This window comes from Ornithorhynchus anatinus, chromosome 3, assembly GCF_004115215.2.
Source record: "Ornithorhynchus anatinus isolate Pmale09 chromosome 3, mOrnAna1.pri.v4, whole genome shotgun sequence".
Lineage (NCBI taxonomy): Eukaryota > Metazoa > Chordata > Mammalia > Monotremata > Ornithorhynchidae > Ornithorhynchus > Ornithorhynchus anatinus.
Window position 1 is genome coordinate 126,577,960 of NC_041730.1, and position 21,736 is coordinate 126,599,695.

Below are 21,736 nucleotides of genomic sequence, written 5' to 3' on the forward strand. Positions count from 1 at the left end.
CAGTGCTCTGCACACAGTAAGTGCTCAATAAATACGACTAAGTGAATGAATGACTGCTTAACAAATACCATAATTATTATATAATTATGAGGCTGCGTGACTCAGTGGAAAGAGCACGGGCTAAGGAGTTGGAGATCATGGGTTCAAATCCCAGCTCTGCCGCTTGTCAGCTGTGTGACTTTGGGCAAGTCACTTCATTGGGCCTGTTACCTCATCTATAAAATGGGGATGAAGACTGTGAGCCCCATGTGGGACCACCTGATCACCTTGTATCCTCCCCAGAGCTTAGAACAGTTCTTTGCACATAGTAAGCACTTAAATGCCAACATTATTATTATTATTATTATTAGTTCCTGGTACATAGTAAGGGCTTAATAAACACCATCATTATTATTATTGTTAATAAACCGGTCACAGATTCACAGAACCGAACATCCAATTCTTGAGCGCTTGCCCAACTTTGCCTGCCCCCTCCCTGCCACCAATCTCTGTACTTACCTCTTCATCTTTCTCCTCTTCGCTATCAACGACACTCCCACGATCACTGTCCACTGAGCCTTCTATTTAAAGAACAGAGGATCAGTTCTTAGGCTACCCGGATACAGCCATGGGGGCTAATCCCTTCCTCCCACCCAAGCCATCCATCTGTGTGTGAGAGTCAGAGACAGAGAGAGAGAGACACTCAAGTTCTGCTAAAAACATAAGTCTCCTCCTGGAAAAGTACCTTCACTAGAAAGATCTCCAAGACCCACATCTTCTTGTTCCATGAAAAGCTGGGACCCAATTAAGTAAGGTAAGGGTCGATCGATGTACAGATCCTGGAATGAGAAGTGGGTTTAGGTTGGCATGTTTGGTCAGATCTTCCTCTCGGGATCTGTCGACGACTCACCCTTAATGGAAAAGGCCTAAAAATTTCGACCCGATACAGGAGTCTTTGGTTTGGGGGCCGGGAGCGGGTCTGCTGTTTCCGTTGGATTGTAATCTCCCAGGCGTGGAGTACAGCGTTCGGCACATAGAAAGCCCTCAATATATAACCACTCATTGATTGACTGATTGAAGGGGGCTGGAAGAGGTGCCAGAGTGACTGTTCAGGACTAATGTTGCCATTGTTTTTATGAGATGTTCTTCCCCTTGACTCTATTTACTGCCATTGTTCTTGTCTGCCTGTCTCCCCCGATTAGACGGTAAGCCCGTCAAAGTGCAGGGACTGTCTCTATCTGTTGCCGATTTGTGGATTCCAAGCGCTTAGTACAGTGCTCTGCTCATAGTAAGCGCTCAATAAATACTATTGAATCAAGGGATGACTAGCCATCGTATCAATTAGAGAAGCAGCATACTTTAGTGGATAAAGCACGGGCCTGGGAGTCAGAAGGACCTGGGTTCTAATCCTGACTCAGCCACACATCTGCTGGGTGACCTTCAGCATGTCACTTATCTTCTCTGGGCCTCAGTTACCTCAACAGTAAGACTTTTAAGTAAGAAAGATACTTTGATCACTTCACGATCTTTCCCTGTAATATGAAGGAGTTTTCAAAATGCCATTTCGATTCCCTCACTCCAAGAAGAAAGGTGAGAGAGAAAGTAGCTTGTTTTGGGCAGGGAAAGTTTTTACCAACTCTATCGTATTGTAGTCTCCCAAGTGCTTAGTACAGTGTTCAGCACATAGTAAGAGCTCAGATACCGCTGACTGACACTGTATTTTCCCAAGTGCTTAGTACAGTGCTCTGCACATGGTAAACACTAAATAAATACCATCGGTCGACTGAGAAACTTCCGGGGCCTCTCACGGCTCTCCGATGCCGCCAACGGTAGGATCGGAATCTTTTGGGACTGATCCCGGCAGAAGATTCTTATCCGTGATCCAAAAATCAATGTGTCTGCTGTGTGACTTCGGGCAAGTCACTTCACTTCCCTGTGCCTCGGTCCCCTCACCTGTAAAAGGGGGATTAATAAGGGGAGCCCCATGTGGGCCAGGGACTGTGTCGCACCCCAACTGCTTCTACCTACCCTAGTGCTCAGTACAGTGTAAGGTGAAGGAGATGACCCTACAGACCCTCGAGGCCTTTACCTTTGGCTCAAGGATCAGATCCCCTCGCTCATTGGTTTCTTCCTCTTCGGAATCGGAGTTTCCCGCTTTGATATCCAGTTGTTCAAATGCACTGTCCAAAACTTGCAACCCAAAGTTCACGGCCTCCTGGACTTTCGGGATCAGGTCCGCTTCTTTCTGCTCCCGGGTTTTCTCCTAAGAAGGAAAAGTATGCTGGGTGAACGGTCTCCGTCCGGGCGCAGGAGGGACGTCACACAACTCGGGCCACCATGAACCAGGCCCAAGTTTCCAGGGATAATAATAATAATGATGGTATTTGTTAAGCGCTTACTAAGTGCAAAGCACTGTTCTAAGCTCTGGGATAGACTAGGCCTTTCCATTGCTACGCATAAGGGGATCCTTCCAGGTTGTGGACCAAGTTGGTCGGAGCAGATTTTGAGGCATGGTGCCACTCTACTTATAGATTGGTGAGTTACTGGCCTGCTGTGGATGTGGTTCTAACATCCTGAGCCTGAGAGTCTACCTCTCGCTGGGAAGCAGCATGGCGTAGTAATCCTGATGGTATCCATTAAGCGCTTACTATGTGCCGGGCACTGTACTGAGCGCCGGGGTGGATACAAGCAAACCGAGTCGGAGACAGTCCCTGGCCCACGTGGGGCTCCCAGTCTCAATCCCCACTCTACAGATGAGGGAACTGCGGTCCGGAGAAGTGAAGCGACTTGCCCAAGGTCACACGCAGGCAAGTGGTGGAGTCCAGAGAAGTGGATAGAGCATAAGCCTAGGAGTCAGAAGGTCATGGGTTCTAATCCTGGCTTCACCACTTGTCCACTGTGTGGGCTTGGGCAAGTCCCTGCACTTCTCTAGCCTCAGTTGCCTCATCTGTAAAATGGGGATTAAGACTGGGAGCCCCATGCAGAACAAGGACTGTGATCCACCCGATTCACTTGTAATAATAATAATAATGTTGGTATTTTTTAAGCGCTGACTATGTGCAGAGCACTGTTCTAAGCACTGGGGTAGATAGAGGGTAATCAGGTGGTCCCACGTGGGGCTCACAGTCTTCATCCCCATTTTACAGATGAGGTCACTGAGGCACAGAGAAATGAAGTGACTTGCCCACAGTCACACAGCTGACAAGTGGCAGAGCTGGGACTTGAACCCATGACCTCTGACTTCCAAGCCTGGGCTCTTTCCACTGAGCCACGCTACTTCTCTGATGCTTGGCACAAAGTAAGTGCTTAACAAATACCATAACTATTATTATTATTATCTGTGGGCCTTTGCTTCCATGCAAATTTTCGCCCCTTCAGTGAACCCCATAGGATACCATCAGTTTTAGAGACAAAAAGGGAAGCTGCAGAAAGTCACTCATGGAAGAACCGGTCCAGGGGTCCGGGAAGGGGATTCCTGAATTCCCAAGATTTGACCTCCTCCGTCTTTCCTCAGCAGCAGTTCAGGTACTGGATTGAAGAGGGGGTTCGATATGCCCGGTTACCTGTTCGCTCTTTTCTGTTTCTGCCTTGGGGACTGGCTCTTCCACTTCTTCATCATATACCCGCTGGAAAGAAAAGCAAATGAATTATGACGAAACCCATCCTTATGCACCTAGGGAAGGTATTTCACAAATCCTGAGAAAGATTCCCACCTAAGGAGGACAGAACACAAGAAATACCGAGCTTTCAACAGCACCCAGATGGGGGAGGGCCCTGCTTACCCCAGAGGGGCCACAACATTCATTCATTCAAGCACATTTATTGAGCATTTACTGTGTGCACTGTAATAATAATTATAAAGTTGGTATTTGCTAAGCGCTTACTATGTGCCAAGCACTGTTCTAAGTGCTGGGGTAGATACAAGGTAATCAGGTTGTCCTACGTAGGGCTCACAGTCTTCATCCCTATTTTACAGATGAGATAACTGAGGCACAGAGAAGCGGAGTGACTTGCCCAAGGTCACAGTGCTGACAAGTGGCGGAGCCGGGATTAGAATCCACGACCTCTGACTCCCAAGCCCGGGCTCTTTCCACTGAGCCACACTGCTTCTTTAAGCACTTGGGAGAATATACTATAACAATTAACAGATACATTCCCTGCCCACAGCGAGCTTACAGTCTAGAGAGACTGATTTTAGTCCCTTGAGTGGTTTATTTGCCTCATCTGACCAAAGACAATTTGTCTGCTGTGTGATCATTGGAAAGTCACTTTACTTCTCTGTGCCTTGGCTGCCTCATTTGTAAAATGGGGATTGAGACTGTGAGCCGCACATGGTACAGGGACTGTGTCCAAGCCGATTTGCTTGTATTCACCCCAGGGTTTAGTACAGTGCCTGGCCCATAGTAAGCACTTAACAAATACCATCATAATTATTATTAAAGCAGCATAGCCAAATGAAAAGAGCCAGGGCCTGGGAGTTTAATCTCGGCTCTGCCTCTTGCCTATGTGGCCTGGGGCAAGTCACTAAACTTCTCTGGGCCTCAGTTTCTTCATCTATAAAATGGGGGTTCGATACCCGCTCTCTCTCCTATTTATAATGTGAACCCCATGTGGGGTGATCTTACATTGACCACGGTGCTTACTATGGTGCTTAGCACAAGTGAGTGCTTTTAAATACCATTATTATTGTTAATGCTCTGAGAGATGATGATTGGCTCGAGAATATTTAATTAATTAATTGTGGTACTTGTTAAGCGCTTTACTAGGTGCCAGGCACTGTTCTAAGAGCTGGGGTAGATAGGAGGCAATCGGGGTGGATGCAGTCCTTGTCTCACATGAGACTTACAGTCATAATCCCCATATTACAGATGAGGTAACTGAGGCACAGAGAAGTGAAGGGACTTTCTCAAGGTCACATAGCAGATAAGTGGCGGATCCAGGATTAGAACCCAGGACCTTCAAAAAAAATGTTGTTAAGTGCTTACTATGTGCAGGGCACTGTTCTAAGCGCTGGGGTATATACAGGGTAATCAGGTTGTCCCACATGAGGCTCAGTCTTAATCCCCATTTTACAGATGAGGTAACTGAGGCACAGAGAAGTTAAGTGACTTGCCTATAGTCACATAGCTGACAAGTGGCGGAACCCATGGATTAGAACCCATGACCTCTGACTTCCAAGCCCAGGCTCTTTCCACTGAGCCATGCTGCTTCTCCTGAAGTCAGAATCACAGAATCGCATCATTTGCGATTTGGGGGCTCCATTTGACAACCACCAAGTTGTCATCACTGAGGTTCTCCCAAAACTAATTTAGTTGGGGCAGGGAATGTGTCTACCAACTCTGCGGTATTGTACTCTCTCAAATGCCTAGTACAGTGCTTCGCAGATAGTAAGTGCTCAATAAATCCCATTAACTGAATAGAAAAGACGTTCCTTCTGCAGGTCCCTCACCTGGCTTTTGATACCTCTGATGTCGTTTCCCGCCTACTGCTACTTGCCACGGTAGGAATGAAATGAGTGACAAATGGCCCCTGGATGTCACCTCAACTCCAGAGGATGGGATTTGATGATGGTATTTGTTAAGCACTTACTATGTACCTCAAGGGGCTCCCAGCACTGGAGACTTCCAAAGGCATCAAGTTTTGTGGAGAAGCAGCAGATAATAAGTATGGACCACGGGCCTGGGAGTCAGGAGAGCTGGGTTCTAATTCGGCTCTGCCACTTGCCCACTCTGTGACCTTGAGTAAGTCACTTCATGATAATAATAATGATGGCAATTGTTAAGCACTTACTATGTTCCAAGCACAGTTCTAAGCACTGGAGAAGATACTAGGTCATCAGGTTGTCCCACGTGGGGCTCATGGTCTTAATCTCATTTTACAGATGAGATAGCTGAGGCACAGAGAAGTTAAGTAATTTGCCCAAAGTCACACAGCTGATAAGTGTGGGAGCTAGGATTAGAACCCTCGACCTCTAACTCCCAAGCCCATGCTCTTTCCGCTAAGCCACACTTGTTCTCTAGGCCTCAGTTTCCTCATCGATAAAATGGGGATTCAATACCTGTTCTCCCTCTTCCTCAGACTGGGAGCCCCACTGGTGACCGAGATTGCATCTGATCTGATTGTATCTTCCCTACAAATACCAAATTTAATAACAACAATAATAATAATGATGATGATGATGACGATGATGATGATAAAGTGCACCACACAGAGGCATCATTGGCACCTATTGCTTGCTGAGTGTAGCACTCAGTCAAGGGGGCTAAACCGATGCCATTCTGAGCCGATAGAGATTCCTGAGTTAGTTGCCAACTCTCAGGGCTTTAGTGTTCTCTTCTGCCAAATGAGATAAAACTAACTCAAGGAGGAGGAGGTGAAGATGTTGTAATGGCAGCGAGTTTTCAAAACATGAAGCAATTCTGGCTACACGGACCTTATAAATAGGTGTCGTGATGAGAAACAAAAAGGTAAAAATTCACACTCCCCCATTAAGAGATCTATTTTACAGTATACCCAGCGGTACCATTTATTTCTGTGGAAATGAAAGAGATCGGTGATAGTATATTTAGAACTTCATTCCCTTAACTTTCAGTTTCCTGGAGCAAAGCAAGGGCCCAAATTAATCATTATTTCTTTAATCTTGGAAATTCCCACAGGACCTCCAGAAGACAGCATTTACTGAGCCTGTTTTGTATAAAGAACACGGTACCAAGCCTCAGAAGAACACTGTCTGCTGTGAGACCTTGGGCAAGTCACTTTACTTCTCTGTCCCTCAGTTACCTCATCTATAAAAAGGGGATTGTGACTGTGAGCTCCATGTGGGACAGGGACTGTATCTTACTCAATTTGCCTGTATTCAACCCAGCGTTTAGTACAGTGGCCGGCCCATACTAAGTGCTTAACAAATGCCACTATTATGATTATTATTAATAAATTAGAAGAAGTGAAAGTATTGATCAGTACCCTTGTGGAACTTAAAAATGGCATGCAAAGCCAGCTATAAGAAGTGAGTGAAGAGTAACTCATTAAGAAAACACAAGTAGCAAAGTGGATAAAATAAGTGTTTACAGGTCTAAATACACCTCTACAACCATAGCTATAGCTAGACATGTACAAACAAATACACAAAGTGATTAAGTGGATGATATGAACAGTTTAAGTATCAGGCACTAGGAAAAAGAAGCCGGGTTTAGAGTAGGCTGAAAAATGCCCTTTGGGAGACAGCTGAAAAAGGAAGGGAGTGTGGATAGAGAGGTAGGAGGATAATTAGGAGGAAAAGGGGGCACTTGGAGAAATCCAATTAATTACTTGTACTTATTGTTGTGCCATTCTGTTGCATTGTACTCTCCCAGGAGCTTAACGGTGCTCTGCACATAATAATTGCTCAATAAATATGATTGATTTTTGAGAGCTTACTATGTGCAGAGCACTGTACTAAGCACTTGGGAGATTACACTATAACAGAGTCGGCAGACTTGTTCCCTGTCCACAGAGAGCTTACAGTCCAGAAGGGGAGAAGTTGGTCTCTAATGGTCTGGATCTTAATGAAATAATCTGCCAGGTCATTACCATACAGGATGGCAGGGATAGGGGTGTTGGAAGATCCTCTAAATTGTAAGTTCCTGTGGGAAGGGCATATAATAATGTTGGTATTTATTAAGCGCTTACTATGTGCAGAGCACTGTTCTAAGGGCTGGGGTAGATACAGGGTAATCAGGTTGTCCCACATGGGGCTCACAGTTTTAATCCCCATTTTACAGATGAGGTAATTGAGGCCCAGAGAAGTAAAGTGACTTGCTCACAGTCACAAAGCTGACAAGTGGCAGAGCTGGGATTTGAACCCATGACCTCTGACTCCCAAGCCCGGGCTCTTTCCACTGAGTCAGGCTACTTCTCTATAACCTGTCTATGTCTACCAACCCTGTTATAGAGTACTTTCCCAAGTGCTCTGCATCTGGCAAGTGCTCAATAAATAGCACTGATGGATTGATGGATCCAGGAGTGAAAGACGGGAAGAGTCAATGGGTGCTCTGGTGTTTAGACTGTGAGCCCGTTGTTGGGCAGTGATTGTTTCTATCTGTTGCTGAATTGTATGTTCCAAGCGCTTAGTACAGTGCTCTGCACATAGAAAGCGCTCAATAAATATGATTGAATGAATGGATGAGAAATGAGACGAGGAAGGAAGAGTAAAAATAATAAGACGCGCTTACTACGGAGGTGCTTCCTGAGGGAAGCAGCGTAGCGTAGTGGATAGAGCATAGGTCTGGATCAGAAAGTCCTGGATTCTAATCCAGCCTCCACCACTTGTCTGCAGTGTGACCTTGGGCCGGTCACTTAACTTCTCTACGGTTCAGTTCCCTCATCTGCAAAACGAGGATTTAGACGGCGAGTCCTGTGAGGGACTTGGACTGAGTCCAACCTGATTACCTTGTATCTGTCCCATTGCTCAGAACAGTGTCCGGCACATAGTAAGCCCTTAACAAATGCCATTTAAAAAAAATGCAGATATCACCCATTGATTCAAGCTTCTATGAAAACAAATGATGCCACCTTAGTCACGTGGCTGGTTCAAGGCAAAGGTTAAGGCCAACGTCTGGGAGAGGGCTGCTAAGTAGACGATTAGCGCTCTGCAGGGAGGCAAGGGGCCTCGTTGTCTCAATTCCCATTTTACAGATGAGGTAACTGAGGCCCAGAGAAGTAAAACGACTTGCCCAAGTGATTGTGACCTTTCACAATCAGTAGCTGCTCAAAAATAATAATAATTCTGGTATTTGTTGAGTGCTTACTATGGGCCAGGCACTGTACAATAAATACCATTATTACTACTAGTCTGTGAGCAATGTAGTCATCATCCACTCTTGTAAGCCGGCCAGACCAAAAAAAAAAAAAAAAAAGTCTACAAACACCTTTAATCTGAATAAGGTTTCCTTCAACCTTAGCAACTGTATTTATTGAGCACGGACCGCATGACTGTACTAAGTGCTCGCGAGAGTACAAATCAACCGAGTTGGTCGACGCTTCCTACCCACTGATTTGAACGGACGGAAGTAATAATGTGTGTTTGAATTAAACTGCACTACATAATGACAGTTCTCCCCAACTTTGAAGCCTTACGGAAGGCCCATCTCCTCCAAGAAGCCTTCTCTGATTAAGCCCTTCTCTCTTCTCCTCCCCCTCCCTTCTGCACTGTTCTTACTTTCTCCTTCATTCATCCTCCCTTCCATCGCCACAGTACATATGTATATATCTGCATATATATACACCCCACCCTCTGCTCCTTGCCCCCCCAGCACTGTGTTCATTTGTATATATTAGTTACTACCCTATTTATTTTGTTAATGAGGTATACATCCCCTTGATTCTATTTATCGTGATAATGTTGTCTTGTTTTTGTTTCGTTCTGTTTTGCTCTGCCATCTGTCTCACCCGATTAAACTGTGAGCCCGTCACTGGGCAGGGACTGTCTCTATCTGTTGCTGAATTGTACATTCCAAGCACTTAGTATAGTGCTCTGCACATAGTAAGTGCTCAATAAATACTACTGAATGAATATATCTGTAATTTATTTATATTAATGTCACTGTGGGCAGGGAATGTGTCTGTTAAATTGTAGTAATAATGATAACGGCATTTGTTAAGCACTTACTATGTGCCAAGCACCGTTCTAAGCGCTGGGGTAGATATAAGGTAATCAGGTTGGCCCACGTGGGGCTCACAGTCTTAATCCCCATTTTCCAGATGAGGTAACTGAGGCACAGAGAAGTGAAGTGACTTGCCCAAAGTCACACAGCTGACAAGTGGCAGGGCTGGGATTAAAACCCACAACCTCTGACTCCCAAGCCCGTGCTCTTTCCACTAAGCCACGCTGCTTTCAAGAGCTTAGTACAGTCCTTTGCACACAGTAAGTGCTCAATGAATACAAATGAATGAATGAATGATGGTGTATATTCCAGAGTAAACACTTGGAAATCACTGCACACTCTAAATTGCCAGACTCCCAATTTAAGGAATACTAAAGTTTTCCAGCAAATAGCATGTGATAGCAATCTATAATGAAGCTGAACCAATTTTACTAGACAAAAGAGACTGGGCCTGATGAGAGAACCATTAGCCTCCTCCTCCTTACAAGATCTGTGAAATGACCTCTCTTTGGCCAGGCAAAAGGGTGAAAACATTCAACTTCTGATGGGAGAGATGAAGAGGAACCCCAACTCAGGAATTTTACATAAGCGCTCTGCACAGTGCTCTCCCTACGGTAAGCACTCAATAAATACGATCGAAAGAATTAACATCAGTAATAATAATAATAATGTTGGTATTTGTTAAGCGCTTACTATGTGCAGAGCACTGTTCTAAGCGCTGGGGTAGACAGGGGAATCAGGTTGTCCCACGTGGGGCTCACAGTCTTAATCCCCATTTTACAGATGAGGGAACTGAGGCACAGAGAAGTTAAGTGACTTGCCCACAGTCACACAGCTGACAAGTGGCAGAGCTGGGATTCGAACTCATGAGCCCTGACTCCAAAGCCCGTGCTCTTTCCACTGTGCCAAGTAGTCAGTCAATCGTACTTACTGAGTGCTGACTGTGTGCAGAGCATTGACTTACACACTTGGGAGAGCACAATATAAGAGTAGGGGAATCCTCATCAATATTTTGGTATTTGATAATAATGATAATCATAATATTTGTTGAGCACTTACTATGTGCCAGATACTGTACTAAGCGCTGGGGTGGATACAAGTAAATCAGGTTTGAAAGAGTCCCTGTCCCACGTGGGGCTCACGGTCTCAATCCCCATTTCACAGATGAGGTAACTGAGGCACAGAGAAGTAAAGTGACTTGCCCAAGGTCCCACAGTAAACAAATGGAGGAGCCGGGATTAGAACCCATGATTTTTTGATTAAGTGCTTATTATGTGTCAAACACTGTTCTAAGTGCTGGGGCAAGTACAATTAGGTCAGACAGAGTTCCTGTCCCCCACAGGGCTCACAGTCTAAGTAGGAGAACAGGTATCCCTATTTTGCAGCTGACAAAATGAGGCACAGAGAGAAGCAGCATGGCTCAGTGGAAAGAGCCCAGGCTTGGGAATCAGAGGTCATGGGTTCAAATCCCGGCTCTGCCACTTATCAGCTGTGTGACTGTGGGCAAGTCACTTCACTTCTCTGTGCCTCAGTTACCTCATCTGTAACACGGGGATTAAGACTGTGAGCCTCATGTGGGACAACCTGATTACCCTGTATCTAGCCCAGAGAATAGAACAGGGCTCTGCACATAGTAAGCGCTTAACAAATACCAATATTAACTAATAAGTGACTTGCCCAAGGTCATAGAGCAAGCAAAGGACCGAGCAAGGATTAGAAACCAGGTCCTCTCACACCCAGGCCTATGCTCTTTCCACTAGGCCACACTGCTTCTAATCCCATACAGAAGGTCACTCTTCTTGGCTGGGAAATTCATTCCTAAAACTAATTCTGGTATCAAGCATGTTATTTGAAAAAACCCCCACAAAAAACAAAATCAGGGATGGGAGTGCTAACGAAGCTATTCTGAAAGATCACAAAGACCTAGAAATAAATTTGGATCGGATGACCCAAAATAGACCAAGACAGGAAATTCAGGGGACGGTTTGTGCAAGATAATATAAAGAAAGTTAAGGAGACATGCATGGTAGACTCAACAACTGAAGTGAAACGAGACTTTAGTTTTTAAATATAGACCCCCGGCTCTCCTCGTCCACCATTCCCCACACCACCCACTTATGCTCACGTGCAAACACACACGTTCATTCAATAGTATTTATTGAGCGCTTACTATGTGCAGAGCACTGTACTAAGTGCTTGGAACGAACAAGTCGGCAACAGATAGAGACAGTCCCTGCCGTTTGATGGGCTTACAAACACACGTTCACACTCAGGTGTATGTACAACACACATACTGCAAACTGCTCAAAGCACAACTACTCTGATTATAATGGCTACAGTAGAGCACAATAACTGTGAATTTCTAAATCAGAGGTTTCCCCTCAGGCTTTAAATTATTAGTTCTCATATCTTTAAGTCTAAGGTGAGAAAACTCTAGTACCAACCAATTATTTAATCGAACAGCAATTGTTAGAGTCAACCAAGGAGAATTAGGTGAGGAATCTGGCAAGTCCAGTGCCAAAGTAATTTTACTTCATCTATTTACTGTTAGTGAGACATCGCAAATATTTTCCCCTTTCACCTCCGGGTTCTCCAGAAACAAATACTTGATGACAAAGTAACAAGTTGGCTGGCCCGCTTCAGGATTTGTTGCCATTTTTCTGTGTGTTAGAAAAGGTTTGCCTCCCAAACTGGTTCATATCTCTGGAAACTTCGCTGTGAGGGGCCCAGAGTTGAGCTAGTTTGGTCAAATTCATTCATTCATTCAATCGTATGTATTGAGCGCTTACTGTGTGCACAGCACTGTTCGACGCGCTTGGAAAGGACAATTCGGCAACAGAGAGAGACAAACCCTACCCAAAAACGGGTTCAGGGTCTAGAAAGCAGTGTGGCCTAAGGGAAAGATCCCGGGCCCGGGAGTCAGAAAACCTGGGTTCTAAGCCTGGCTCTATCATTTGCCTGCGTGTCATTGTGGACAAGTCACTTTGCAGTGCCTCAGTTTCTTCATCAATAACATGGAGATTAAGTACCTCTTCTCCCCAGACTGTGAGCCCAAGGAGGGAAAGGAACTGCGGCTAACTGGATTACTTGTATCCACCCCAGTATTCATTCATTCATTCAAATGTATTGATTAGCGCTTACTATGTGCAGAGCACTGTACTAAGTGCTTGGAATGTACAATTCGGCAACAGATAAGAGACAATTCCTGCCCAACAACGGGCTCACAGTGCTTGGCACACAGAAAGCGCTTAAATACCACAACAATTGCCATTATTATAAAAGTTTTTTGAAAAGGAGTCAAAAAAAGCCCAGCGATATCTAGCAAACTGGTTTCTCACTTGGAGAAATGAGATAACGTTTTAGAATTCCAGGCCTTCCCTACAATTTAAACAAACAGATTTGTGCTTTTCATTCTACTCAAGGACATTTACTACTCAAGTGTTTGCAAGGAGAAACCAAAAGGAAGGGAATGGTTTGCTCTGTTCCCGTAATGAGGAAATATCCATTTTTCATTGAAGATCCACTTCACCCAACTCAGATCCCAGAAGGTAACACTTCATTATTCTCTACTTTCATGCACCTAGGTCAGCGCGTGGCACTAAGTGGATGGGTAATAATAATAATAATAATTGCTGTATTTAATAATAATAATTGCGGTATTTGTTAAGCACTTACTATGTGTCAGGCGCTGTACTAAGCACTGGGATGGATACAAGCAAGTCGGGTTAGACATAGTCCCTGTCCCACAGGGGGCTCACGGTCTCAATCCCCATTTTCCAGATGAGGTGACTGAGGCCCAGAAAAGTGAAGTGACTTCTCCAAGGTCACACTGCAGGCAAGTGGTGGGTGCCAGAACTAGAACCCGTGACCCTTGGGACTCCCAGGGCCATGCTCTATCCACTTGGCCATACTGCTCTTCATCATTTGATAAACAGTACTTTTAATGCTACTACATATGACCGGGTTATTTATTTATATTAATGTCCATCTCCCCCTCCTAGACTGTAAATTCACTTTGGGAAGGGAACGAGCTCTGCCAACTCTGTTGCCTTGTAGAAGCAGCGTGGCTCAGTGGAAGGAGCCCGGGCTTGGGAGTCAGAGGTTATGGGTTCTAATCCCCACTTGGCCACTTGTCAGCTGTGTGACTGTGGGCAAGTCACTTCATTCATTCATTCAATAGTATTTATTGAGCTCTTACTCTGTGCAGAGCACTGTACTAAGCACTTGGAATGTACAATCTGGCAACAGATAGAGATGATCCCTGCCCAATGATGGGCTCACTTCTCTGTGCCTCATTTATCTCATCTGGAGAAGCAGCATGGCCCAGTGGAAAGAGCACGGGCTTTGGAGTCAGAGGTCATGGGTTTGAATCCCAGCTCTGCCACTCGTCAGCTGTGTGACTGTGGGCAAGTCACTTCACTTCTCTGTGCCTCAGTTACCTCATCTGTAAAATGGGGATTAAGACTGTGAGCCCCACGTGGGACAATCTGATTCCCCCGTGTCTACGCCAGTGCTTAGAACAGTGCTCTGCACATAGTAAGCGCTTAACAAATACCACATTATTACTGTACCCTCCCAAGTGCTCAGTACAATGCTCTGCACAAATAAGTGCTCAAAAACTAGCATCGATGATGATACTATCAAGCGTTACTTGTGCAACTGAAAAGCGCTGCTAAAGAAACAACTGGCAAGGACTAACTCTTCCACTAGCTTATGGGGAACTCACATTCTCAATGAACTGGGTGTTGGAGAGCATAAGGAAGTCGTTGAAGACATTATGCAGGCGGCAGTCGGTGGCTTTCGTTTCCCGAATCAGGCCGTCCACTTGTTTCTTGATTTCATGAGTCCTTGATATTGTCTGCTGGGAGAACTCCTGCAGAAACTGGAGAAGCTGTTGGAAAAACAAACCAACGGTGGTTTGGGAAAGCATCAGAAAACCTGCATCGGGAACATTCAGCCTACCCATACGCACGCCAGTGCTTTTGTGGCCTTCACGGTCATTTCTATTACGGTATTTGGTGAGCGCTTACTAGGTGCCAGGTGCCGTGCTAAGCGCCGGGGTGGATACGAGCAAATCGGGTTGAACACAGATCCTGTCCCCCATGGGGCTCACAGTCTTAATCCTCCTAATACAGATGCAGTCACTGAAACCCAATGAAGTGAAGTGACTTGGCCGAGATCACACAGCAGACTGGTGGCATAGCCGGGATTAGAACCCAGGTCCTCTGATTTCGAGGCCTGGGCTTTATCCACTAGGCCAAGTTCCTTCCCTTCTGATAATAATGTGGGTATTTGTTAAGCGCTGACTATGTGCCGAGCACTGTTCTAAGCACTGGGGTAGATACAGGGTAATCGGGTTGTCCCACGTGAGGCTCACAGTCTTCATCCCCATTTTACAGATGAGGTAGCTGAGGCACCGAGAAGTCAAGTGACTTGCCCAAAGTCACACAGCTGGCAGGTGGCGGAGCCGAGATTTGAACCCATGACCTCTGACTCCTAAGCCCGTGCTCTTTCCACTGAGGCACGCTGCTTCTCTATGGGAGGTCTACTGCTGTCTTCAGTGAGGAGCAGCACGGCCGAGTGGATAGAGCACGGGCCTGGGAGCCAGAAGGTCATGGGTTCTAATCGCGTCTCTGCCACTTACCTTCTGTGTGGCCTTCGGCAAGTCAATTGACTTTCCTGTGCCTCGGTTACCTCATCTGTAAATGGGGATGAAGACTGCGAGCCCTAAGGGAGACAGGGATGGTGTCCTACCTGATTTCCTTGTAATAATAATAGTAGTAATAATAATGATGGTATTTGTTAACTGCTTACTATGTGCGAGGCACTGTTCTAAGCGCTGGTGGGGAAAATTCAAGGAGATCAGGTTGTCCCACGTGGGGCTCACAGTCTTCATCCCCATTTTACAGATGAGGTAACGGAGGCACAGAGAGGTTAAGTGACTTGCCCAAAGTCACACAGCTGACAAGTGGCGGAGCCTGGATTAAAACCCAGGTCCTTCTGACTCCCAAACCCGGGCTCTTTCCACTAAGCCACACTGCTTCTCTCTCCCAAGTGCTTAGTGCAGTGCTCTGCACTTAGTAAGCACTCAATAAATACGATCGACTGATTGAGTGTGTCTTGGGCACCCCCGTCTCCTGGGTCCATCACACTCACCCCAGCATCCGCCGCTAAGGACCAGCTCTGGCTGTTCTTGCGGATTTCGTCCAGGGACCAGGGCCTCTCCCACACCGCCGCCTCCGCTGCCGGGCCCGGGCTCGTCCCGTTCATCTACGGCCATCGTGGGGCAACAGGGCAGGAGGAGAAACCGGCAAGGAGGGGAGGGGACGGGAGGGGATGGGAGGGCGAGGAGAAGAGAAAAAGTGGGGCGAGGAGGGGAGGGAGGAGAAGGGGGGAGAGGGAGAAGAAGGGGGAAGAGGAAGACGAGGGGGAGAGGAAGAAGAGGGGGAGAGGAAGAAGAGGGGGAGAGGAAGAAAAGGGGGAAGAAAAAGGGGGAGAGGCAGAAGGAGAGGAAGGGGGAGAGAGGAGGGAGAGGAAGGGGGGGAGAGGAAGAAGGGGGGAGATGAAGATGGGGGAAAGGAGGAGATGAGAGGAAGAAGGGGGAGAAGGGGGGAGAGGGAGAAGGGGGAAGAGGGAAAGGGGAGAGAAAGGAGGAAGAGGAGGAAGAGGAGAAGAAGGGAGGCGGAAGGGGAAAGAATGATGAGGTGAGAGGCAGAAGGGGGAGAGAAAGAAGGGGAGAGAAGGAGGAGAGTGTAAGATGGGGGGAGAGGAAAGAGGGGGAGAGGAAGAAAGAGGAGAGGAAGAGAGGAAGAAGGGGAAAGGAAGAAGAGAAGAGAGGCAGAAGGGGGAGAGAAAGAGGACGGAGAAAGGAAGAAGGGAGTAAAAGGTGGAAGAGGGGAGGGGGAGAGGATGAAGGGAGCAAGGAGAAAGGCAGATGAAGAGGAAGGCGTAGAAAAGGGAAGGAGGAAAGAAGGGGGGGAGGGGAAGGGAGAGGAAAGGGGGGGGAAGGGGCAGAGGAGGAGGGACATGGAGGGAGAAAAGAGGAAGAGGAGCAAAGGGGGACGGGGAAGGGGGAGAGGAGGGAAAGGGGGAGACACAGGTCAGCAGGGCCGGGCTCCCCTGCGCACATCCCCACCCCGACCCCTCATCTGCTCATCTGTCTACATTTTTATGACCCTATTTATTTTGTTAATGAGACCCGCATCCCCTTGATCCTATCTATTGCTACGGTTTTTGTCCGTCCGTGTCCCCCGACTAGACTGTGAGCCCGTCGTCGGGCAGGGACTGTCTCTCTCTCTCTCTGTTGCCGAACTGTCCATTCCGAGCGCCCAGGACAGTGCTCAGGACAGTGCTCTGCACACAGCAGGCGCTCAAGAAATACGATCGAAGGAGTGAACGTTTATATCTTGATGGTATGGATGCCTGCCTCCTTCTTTAGTTTTGCAGTCCGTCTCCCCCCGTCCAGACCGGGAGCCGGTCCCTGGGCAGGACTGGTCTCTCCCTGTGGCCCAACTGTCCGTTGCAAGCGCTCGGCGCAGGGCTCCGCACACAGTGGGCGCTCCAGAAATAGGACCGAATGAATGGATGCGGCCCTGAGGCCGGGCAGCGGGGCTTACCCTGCGGGCCGGAGGTCGGAGGTCAGAGGTCGGAGGTCACGGGGTGGGGAGGGGCCGGCAGGCAAGGCCAAGTCGCCCGCCCGCCCGGGGCCGCCCGGGACACGTGACCCGCACACCACGGCTCGCCACGCCCCTCTCCGCCGCGCGCCACCGCGCACGCGCGCGCTCTCCCTCTCTCCCCCCGCCCGCGCCGCCTCGGAGGGGAAGGGGGGTGTGCGCGCATGCGCGCGGCTCTCAGGGGCCGGCAACCCCCGCCCCCTGCTCCGCTCCGCCCCCTCCCGGCCGGCCGGGGGATGGCGGGCCTCCGGGCTGTTATTTGAGGAGGCGGCCCGCAGAGGGCGCCCGCCCCCACCACCCGGCCGGCAGCCCCCACCACCCGGCCGGCAGCCCCCTCTTCCTGCTCCGCCCCGCCCCCTCCCGGCCGTCCGGGGGAAGGCCTGCCTCCGGGATGCTGTTTGCGGAGGCGGCCCGCAGAGGGCGCCCGCCCCCACGACCGGGACGGCAGCCCCCGCCCCCTGCTCCGCCCCGCCCCCTCCCGGCCGGCCGGGGGAAGGCCTGCCTCCGGGATGCTGTTTGCGGAGGCGGCCCGCAGAGGGCGCCCGCCCCCACGACCGGGACGGCAGCCCCCGCCCCCTGCTCCGCCCCGCCCCCTCCCGGCCGGCCGGCGGAAGGCGGGCCTCCGGACTTCCAGTTGCGGGGGCGGCCCGCAGAGGGCACCCGCCCCCACGGCCCGTCCGGCAGCCCCCGCCCCCTGCTCCGCCCCGCCCCCTCCCGGCCGGCCAACGGGCTGCTATTTGCAGAGTCGGCCCGCAGAGGGCGCCCCTTGGCCCGGCCGGCCGGGCCTCCCACTCGTTCAATCGTATGGATTGAGCGCCGGCTGGGTGCAGAGCACTGCGCTAAGCGCTTGGAACGGACAACTGGGCCACAGATAGGGACCATCCCTGCCCCACGATGGGCTCACCGGGAACCCGACGGGTTCGTTCCTTTAATAGTATTGATTGAGCGATTACTATGGGCAGAGCAGTGTACTGAGCGCTTGGAAAGTATTCATTCAATAGTATTTATTGAGCGCTTACTATGTGCAGAGCACTGTACTAAGCGCTTGGGATGAACAAGTCGGCAACAGATAGAGACAGTCCCTGCCGTTTGACGGGCTTACGGTCTAATCGGGGGAGACGGACAGACAAGAACAATGGCACTAAACAGCGTCAAGGGGAAGAACATCTCGTCAAAACAATGGCAACTAAATAGAATCGTGGCGATGTACAATTCATTAACAAAATAAATAGGGTAACGAAAATATATACAGTTGAGCGGACGAGTACGGTGCTGTGGGGATGGGAAGGGAGAGGTGGAGGAGCAGAGGGAAAAGGGGAAAATGAGGCTTTAGTTGAGGAGAGGTAAAGGGGGGATGGCAGAGGGAGTAGAGGGGGAAGAGGAGCTCAGTCTGGGAAGGCCTCTTGGAGGAGGTGATTTTTAAGTAAGGTTTTGAAGAGGGAAAGAGAATCAGTTTGGCGGAGGTGAGGAGGGAGGGCGTTCCAGGACCGCGGGAGGACGTGACCCGGGGGTCGACGGCGGGATAGGCGAGACCGAAGGACGTTGAGGTGGGCAGCGGAGGAGCGGAGCGTGCGGGGTGGGCGGTAGAAAGGGAGAAGGGAGGAGAGGTAGGAAGGGGCAAGGTGATGGAGAGCCTCGAAGCCTAGAGTGAGGAGTTTTTGTTTGGAGCGGAGGTCGATAGGCAACCACTGGAGTTGTTTAAGAAGGGGAGTGACATGCCCGGATCGTTTCTGCAGGAAGATGAGCCAGGCAGCGGAGTGAAGAATAGACCGGAGCGGGGCGAGAGAGGAGGAAGGGAGGTCAGAGAGAAGGCCGACACAGTAGTCTAGCCGGGATATAACGAGAGCCCGTAACAGTAAGGTAGCCGTTTGGGTGGAGAGGAAAGGGTGAATCTTGGCGATATTGTAGAGGTGAGACCGGCAGGTCTTGGTAACGGATAGGATGTGTGGGGTGAACGAGAGTCAAGGATGACACCGAGATCGCGGGCCTGAAAGATGGGAAGGATGGTCGGGCCATCGACGGTGATAGAGAAGTCTGGGAGAGGACCGGGTTTGGGAGGGAAGATGAGGAGCTCAGTCTTGCTCATGTTGAGTTTTAGGTGGCGGGCCGACATCCAGGTGGAGACGTCCCGGAGGCAGGAGGAGATGCGAGCCCGAAGGGAGGGGGAGAGGACAGGGGCGGAGATGTAGATCTGCGTGTCATCTGCGTAGAGATGGTAGTCGAAGCCGTGAGAGCGGATGAGTTCACCGAGGGAGTGAGTGTAAATGGAGAACAGAAGAGGGCCAAGAACTGACCCTTGAGGAACTCCAACAGTTAAAGGATGGGAGGGGGAGGAGGCTCCAGCGTAGGAGACCGAGAATGATCGGCCAGAGAGGTAAGAGGAGAACCAGGAGAGGACAGAGTCCGTGAAGCCAAGGTGAGATAAGGTATGGAGGAGGAGGGGATGGTCGACAGTATCAAAGGCAGCAGAGAGGTCTAGGAGGATCAGAATGGAGTAGGAGCCATTGGATTTGGCAAGAAGGAGGTCACGGGTGACCTTAGAGAGAGCAGTCTCGGTAGAGTGGAGGGGACGGAAGCCAGATTGGAGGGGGTCTAGGAGAGAATGGGAGTTAAGGAATTCTAGGCATCGATTGTAGACGACTCGTTCTAGGATTTTGGAAAGGAAGGGTAGTAGGGAGATAGGACGATAACTGGAGGGGGAAGTGGGGTACAATTCCAATTGTACAATTGGAGTACAATTCAGCAACAGAGACAATCCCTACCCAACAATAATGTAGGTATTTGTTAAGCACTTACTAGGTGCGGAGCACTGCTCTAAGCGCTGGGGAAGATACAGGGTCATCAGGTTGTCCCACGTGAGCCTCACAGTCTTCATCCCCATTTGACAGATGAGGGAACTGAGGCCCAGAGAAGTGAAGTGACTCGCCCACAGTCACACAACTGACAAGTGGCAGAGCCAGGATTCGAACCCATGACCTCTGACTCCCAAACCACGGCTGTTTCTACTGAGCCACGCTGTTCCTCTAATAATAGGCTCACCACATCCTCTGACTCCCAAGCCCCTGCTCTTCAGTCCTTCAATCATATTTATTGAGCGCTTACTATGTGCAGAGCACTGGACTAAGTGCTTGGAATGGACAGTTGGGCAACAGATAGAGAGAGTCCCTGCCCAATGACGGGACGGATAATAACAATCACGATAATAACAAGAATAATAATGTCCGCCCTTTCCTCTCCACCCAAACGGCTACCTTACTATTACGGGCTCTCGTTATATCCCGGCTAGACTACTGTGTCAGCCTTCTCTCTGACCTCCCTTCCTCCTCTCTCGCCCCGCTCCGGTCTATTCTTCACTCCGCTGCCCGGCTCATCTTCCTGCAGAAACGATCTGGGCATGTCACTCCCCTTCTTAAACAACTCCAGTGGTTGCCTATCGACCTCCGCTCCAAACAAAAACTCCTCACTCTAGGCTTCAAGGCTCTCCATCACCTTGCCCCTTCCTACCTCTCCTCCCTTCTCTCTTTCTACCGCCCACCCCGCACGCTCCGCTCCTCTGCCGCCCACCTCCTCGCCGTCCCTCGGTCTCGCCTATCCCGCCGTCGACCCCCGGGTCACGTCCTCCCGCGGTCCTGGAACGCCCTCCCTCCTCACCTCCGCCAAACTGATTCTCTTTCCCTCTTCAAAACCTTACTTAAAAATCACCTCCTCCAAGAGGCCTTCCCAGACTGAGCTCCTCTTCCCCCCCTACTCCCTCTGCCATCCCCCCTTTACCTCTCCTCAACTAAAGCCTCATTTTCCCCTTTTCCCTCTGCTCCTCCACCTCTCCCTTCCCATCCCCACAGCACTGTACCCGTCCGCTCAACTGTATATATTTTCGTTACCCTATTTATTTTGTTAATGAATTGTACATCGCCTTGATTCTATTTAGTTGCCATTGTTTTTATGAGATGTTCTTCCCCTTGACGCTGTTTAGTGCCATTGTTCTCGTCTGTCCGTCTCCCCCGATTAGACTGTAAGCCCGTCAAACGGCAGGGACTGTCTCTATCTGTTGCTGACTTGTTCATCCCAAGCGCTTAGTACAGTGCTCTGCACATAGTAAGCGCTCAATAAATACTATTGAATGAATAATGTGCATCCTGTTTGTTAAGCCTGGCTTACTACTAATAATAATGATGTTGCACTCACTATGTGCCAAACACTGTTCTAAGTGCTGGGGTAGATGCAAGGTGATCAGGTTGTCCCACATGGTGCTCACAGTCTTCATCCTCATTTTACAGATGAGGGAACTGAGGCACAGAGAAGTGAAGTGACTTGCCCAAGGTCACACAGCAGACAAATGGCAGAGTCAGCATTAGAACCCACGACTTCTAACTCCCAAGCCCAGGATCTTTCCACTGAGCCACGCTACTATTCATTCATTCATTCATTCATTCATTCATTCAT

At 49.1% G+C, this 21,736-nt stretch overlaps 1 protein-coding gene across 6 annotated transcripts in view; it reads right to left on the bottom strand.

Annotated features, from left to right (window-relative positions):
• Positions 1–17,351, bottom strand: part of WASHC2C (WASH complex subunit 2C) — a 68,740-nt gene extending 51,389 nt beyond the window's left edge. For 3 of the 6 annotated variants that reach the window (XM_029060171.2, XM_029060167.2, XM_029060165.2), the window contains exons 1-7: positions 17,237–17,350; positions 15,777–15,890; positions 14,347–14,511; positions 3,543–3,605; positions 2,069–2,242; positions 725–818; positions 499–560 (exon numbers count right to left, since the gene is read on the bottom strand). In XM_029060171.2, the coding sequence (XP_028916004.1) occupies positions 499–560; positions 725–818; positions 2,069–2,242; positions 3,543–3,605; positions 14,347–14,511; positions 15,777–15,890 (672 nt within the window). In that variant the 5' untranslated portion in view covers positions 17,237–17,350. Of the gene's footprint in view, positions 1–498; positions 561–724; positions 819–2,068; positions 2,243–3,542; positions 3,606–14,346; positions 14,512–15,776; positions 15,891–17,236 lie in introns of all 6 variants that reach the window. The other 3 variants (XM_029060169.2, XM_029060168.2, XM_029060170.2) reach the window with 2 other exon arrangements.
• Positions 17,352–21,736: the final 4,385 nt, after the last annotated feature.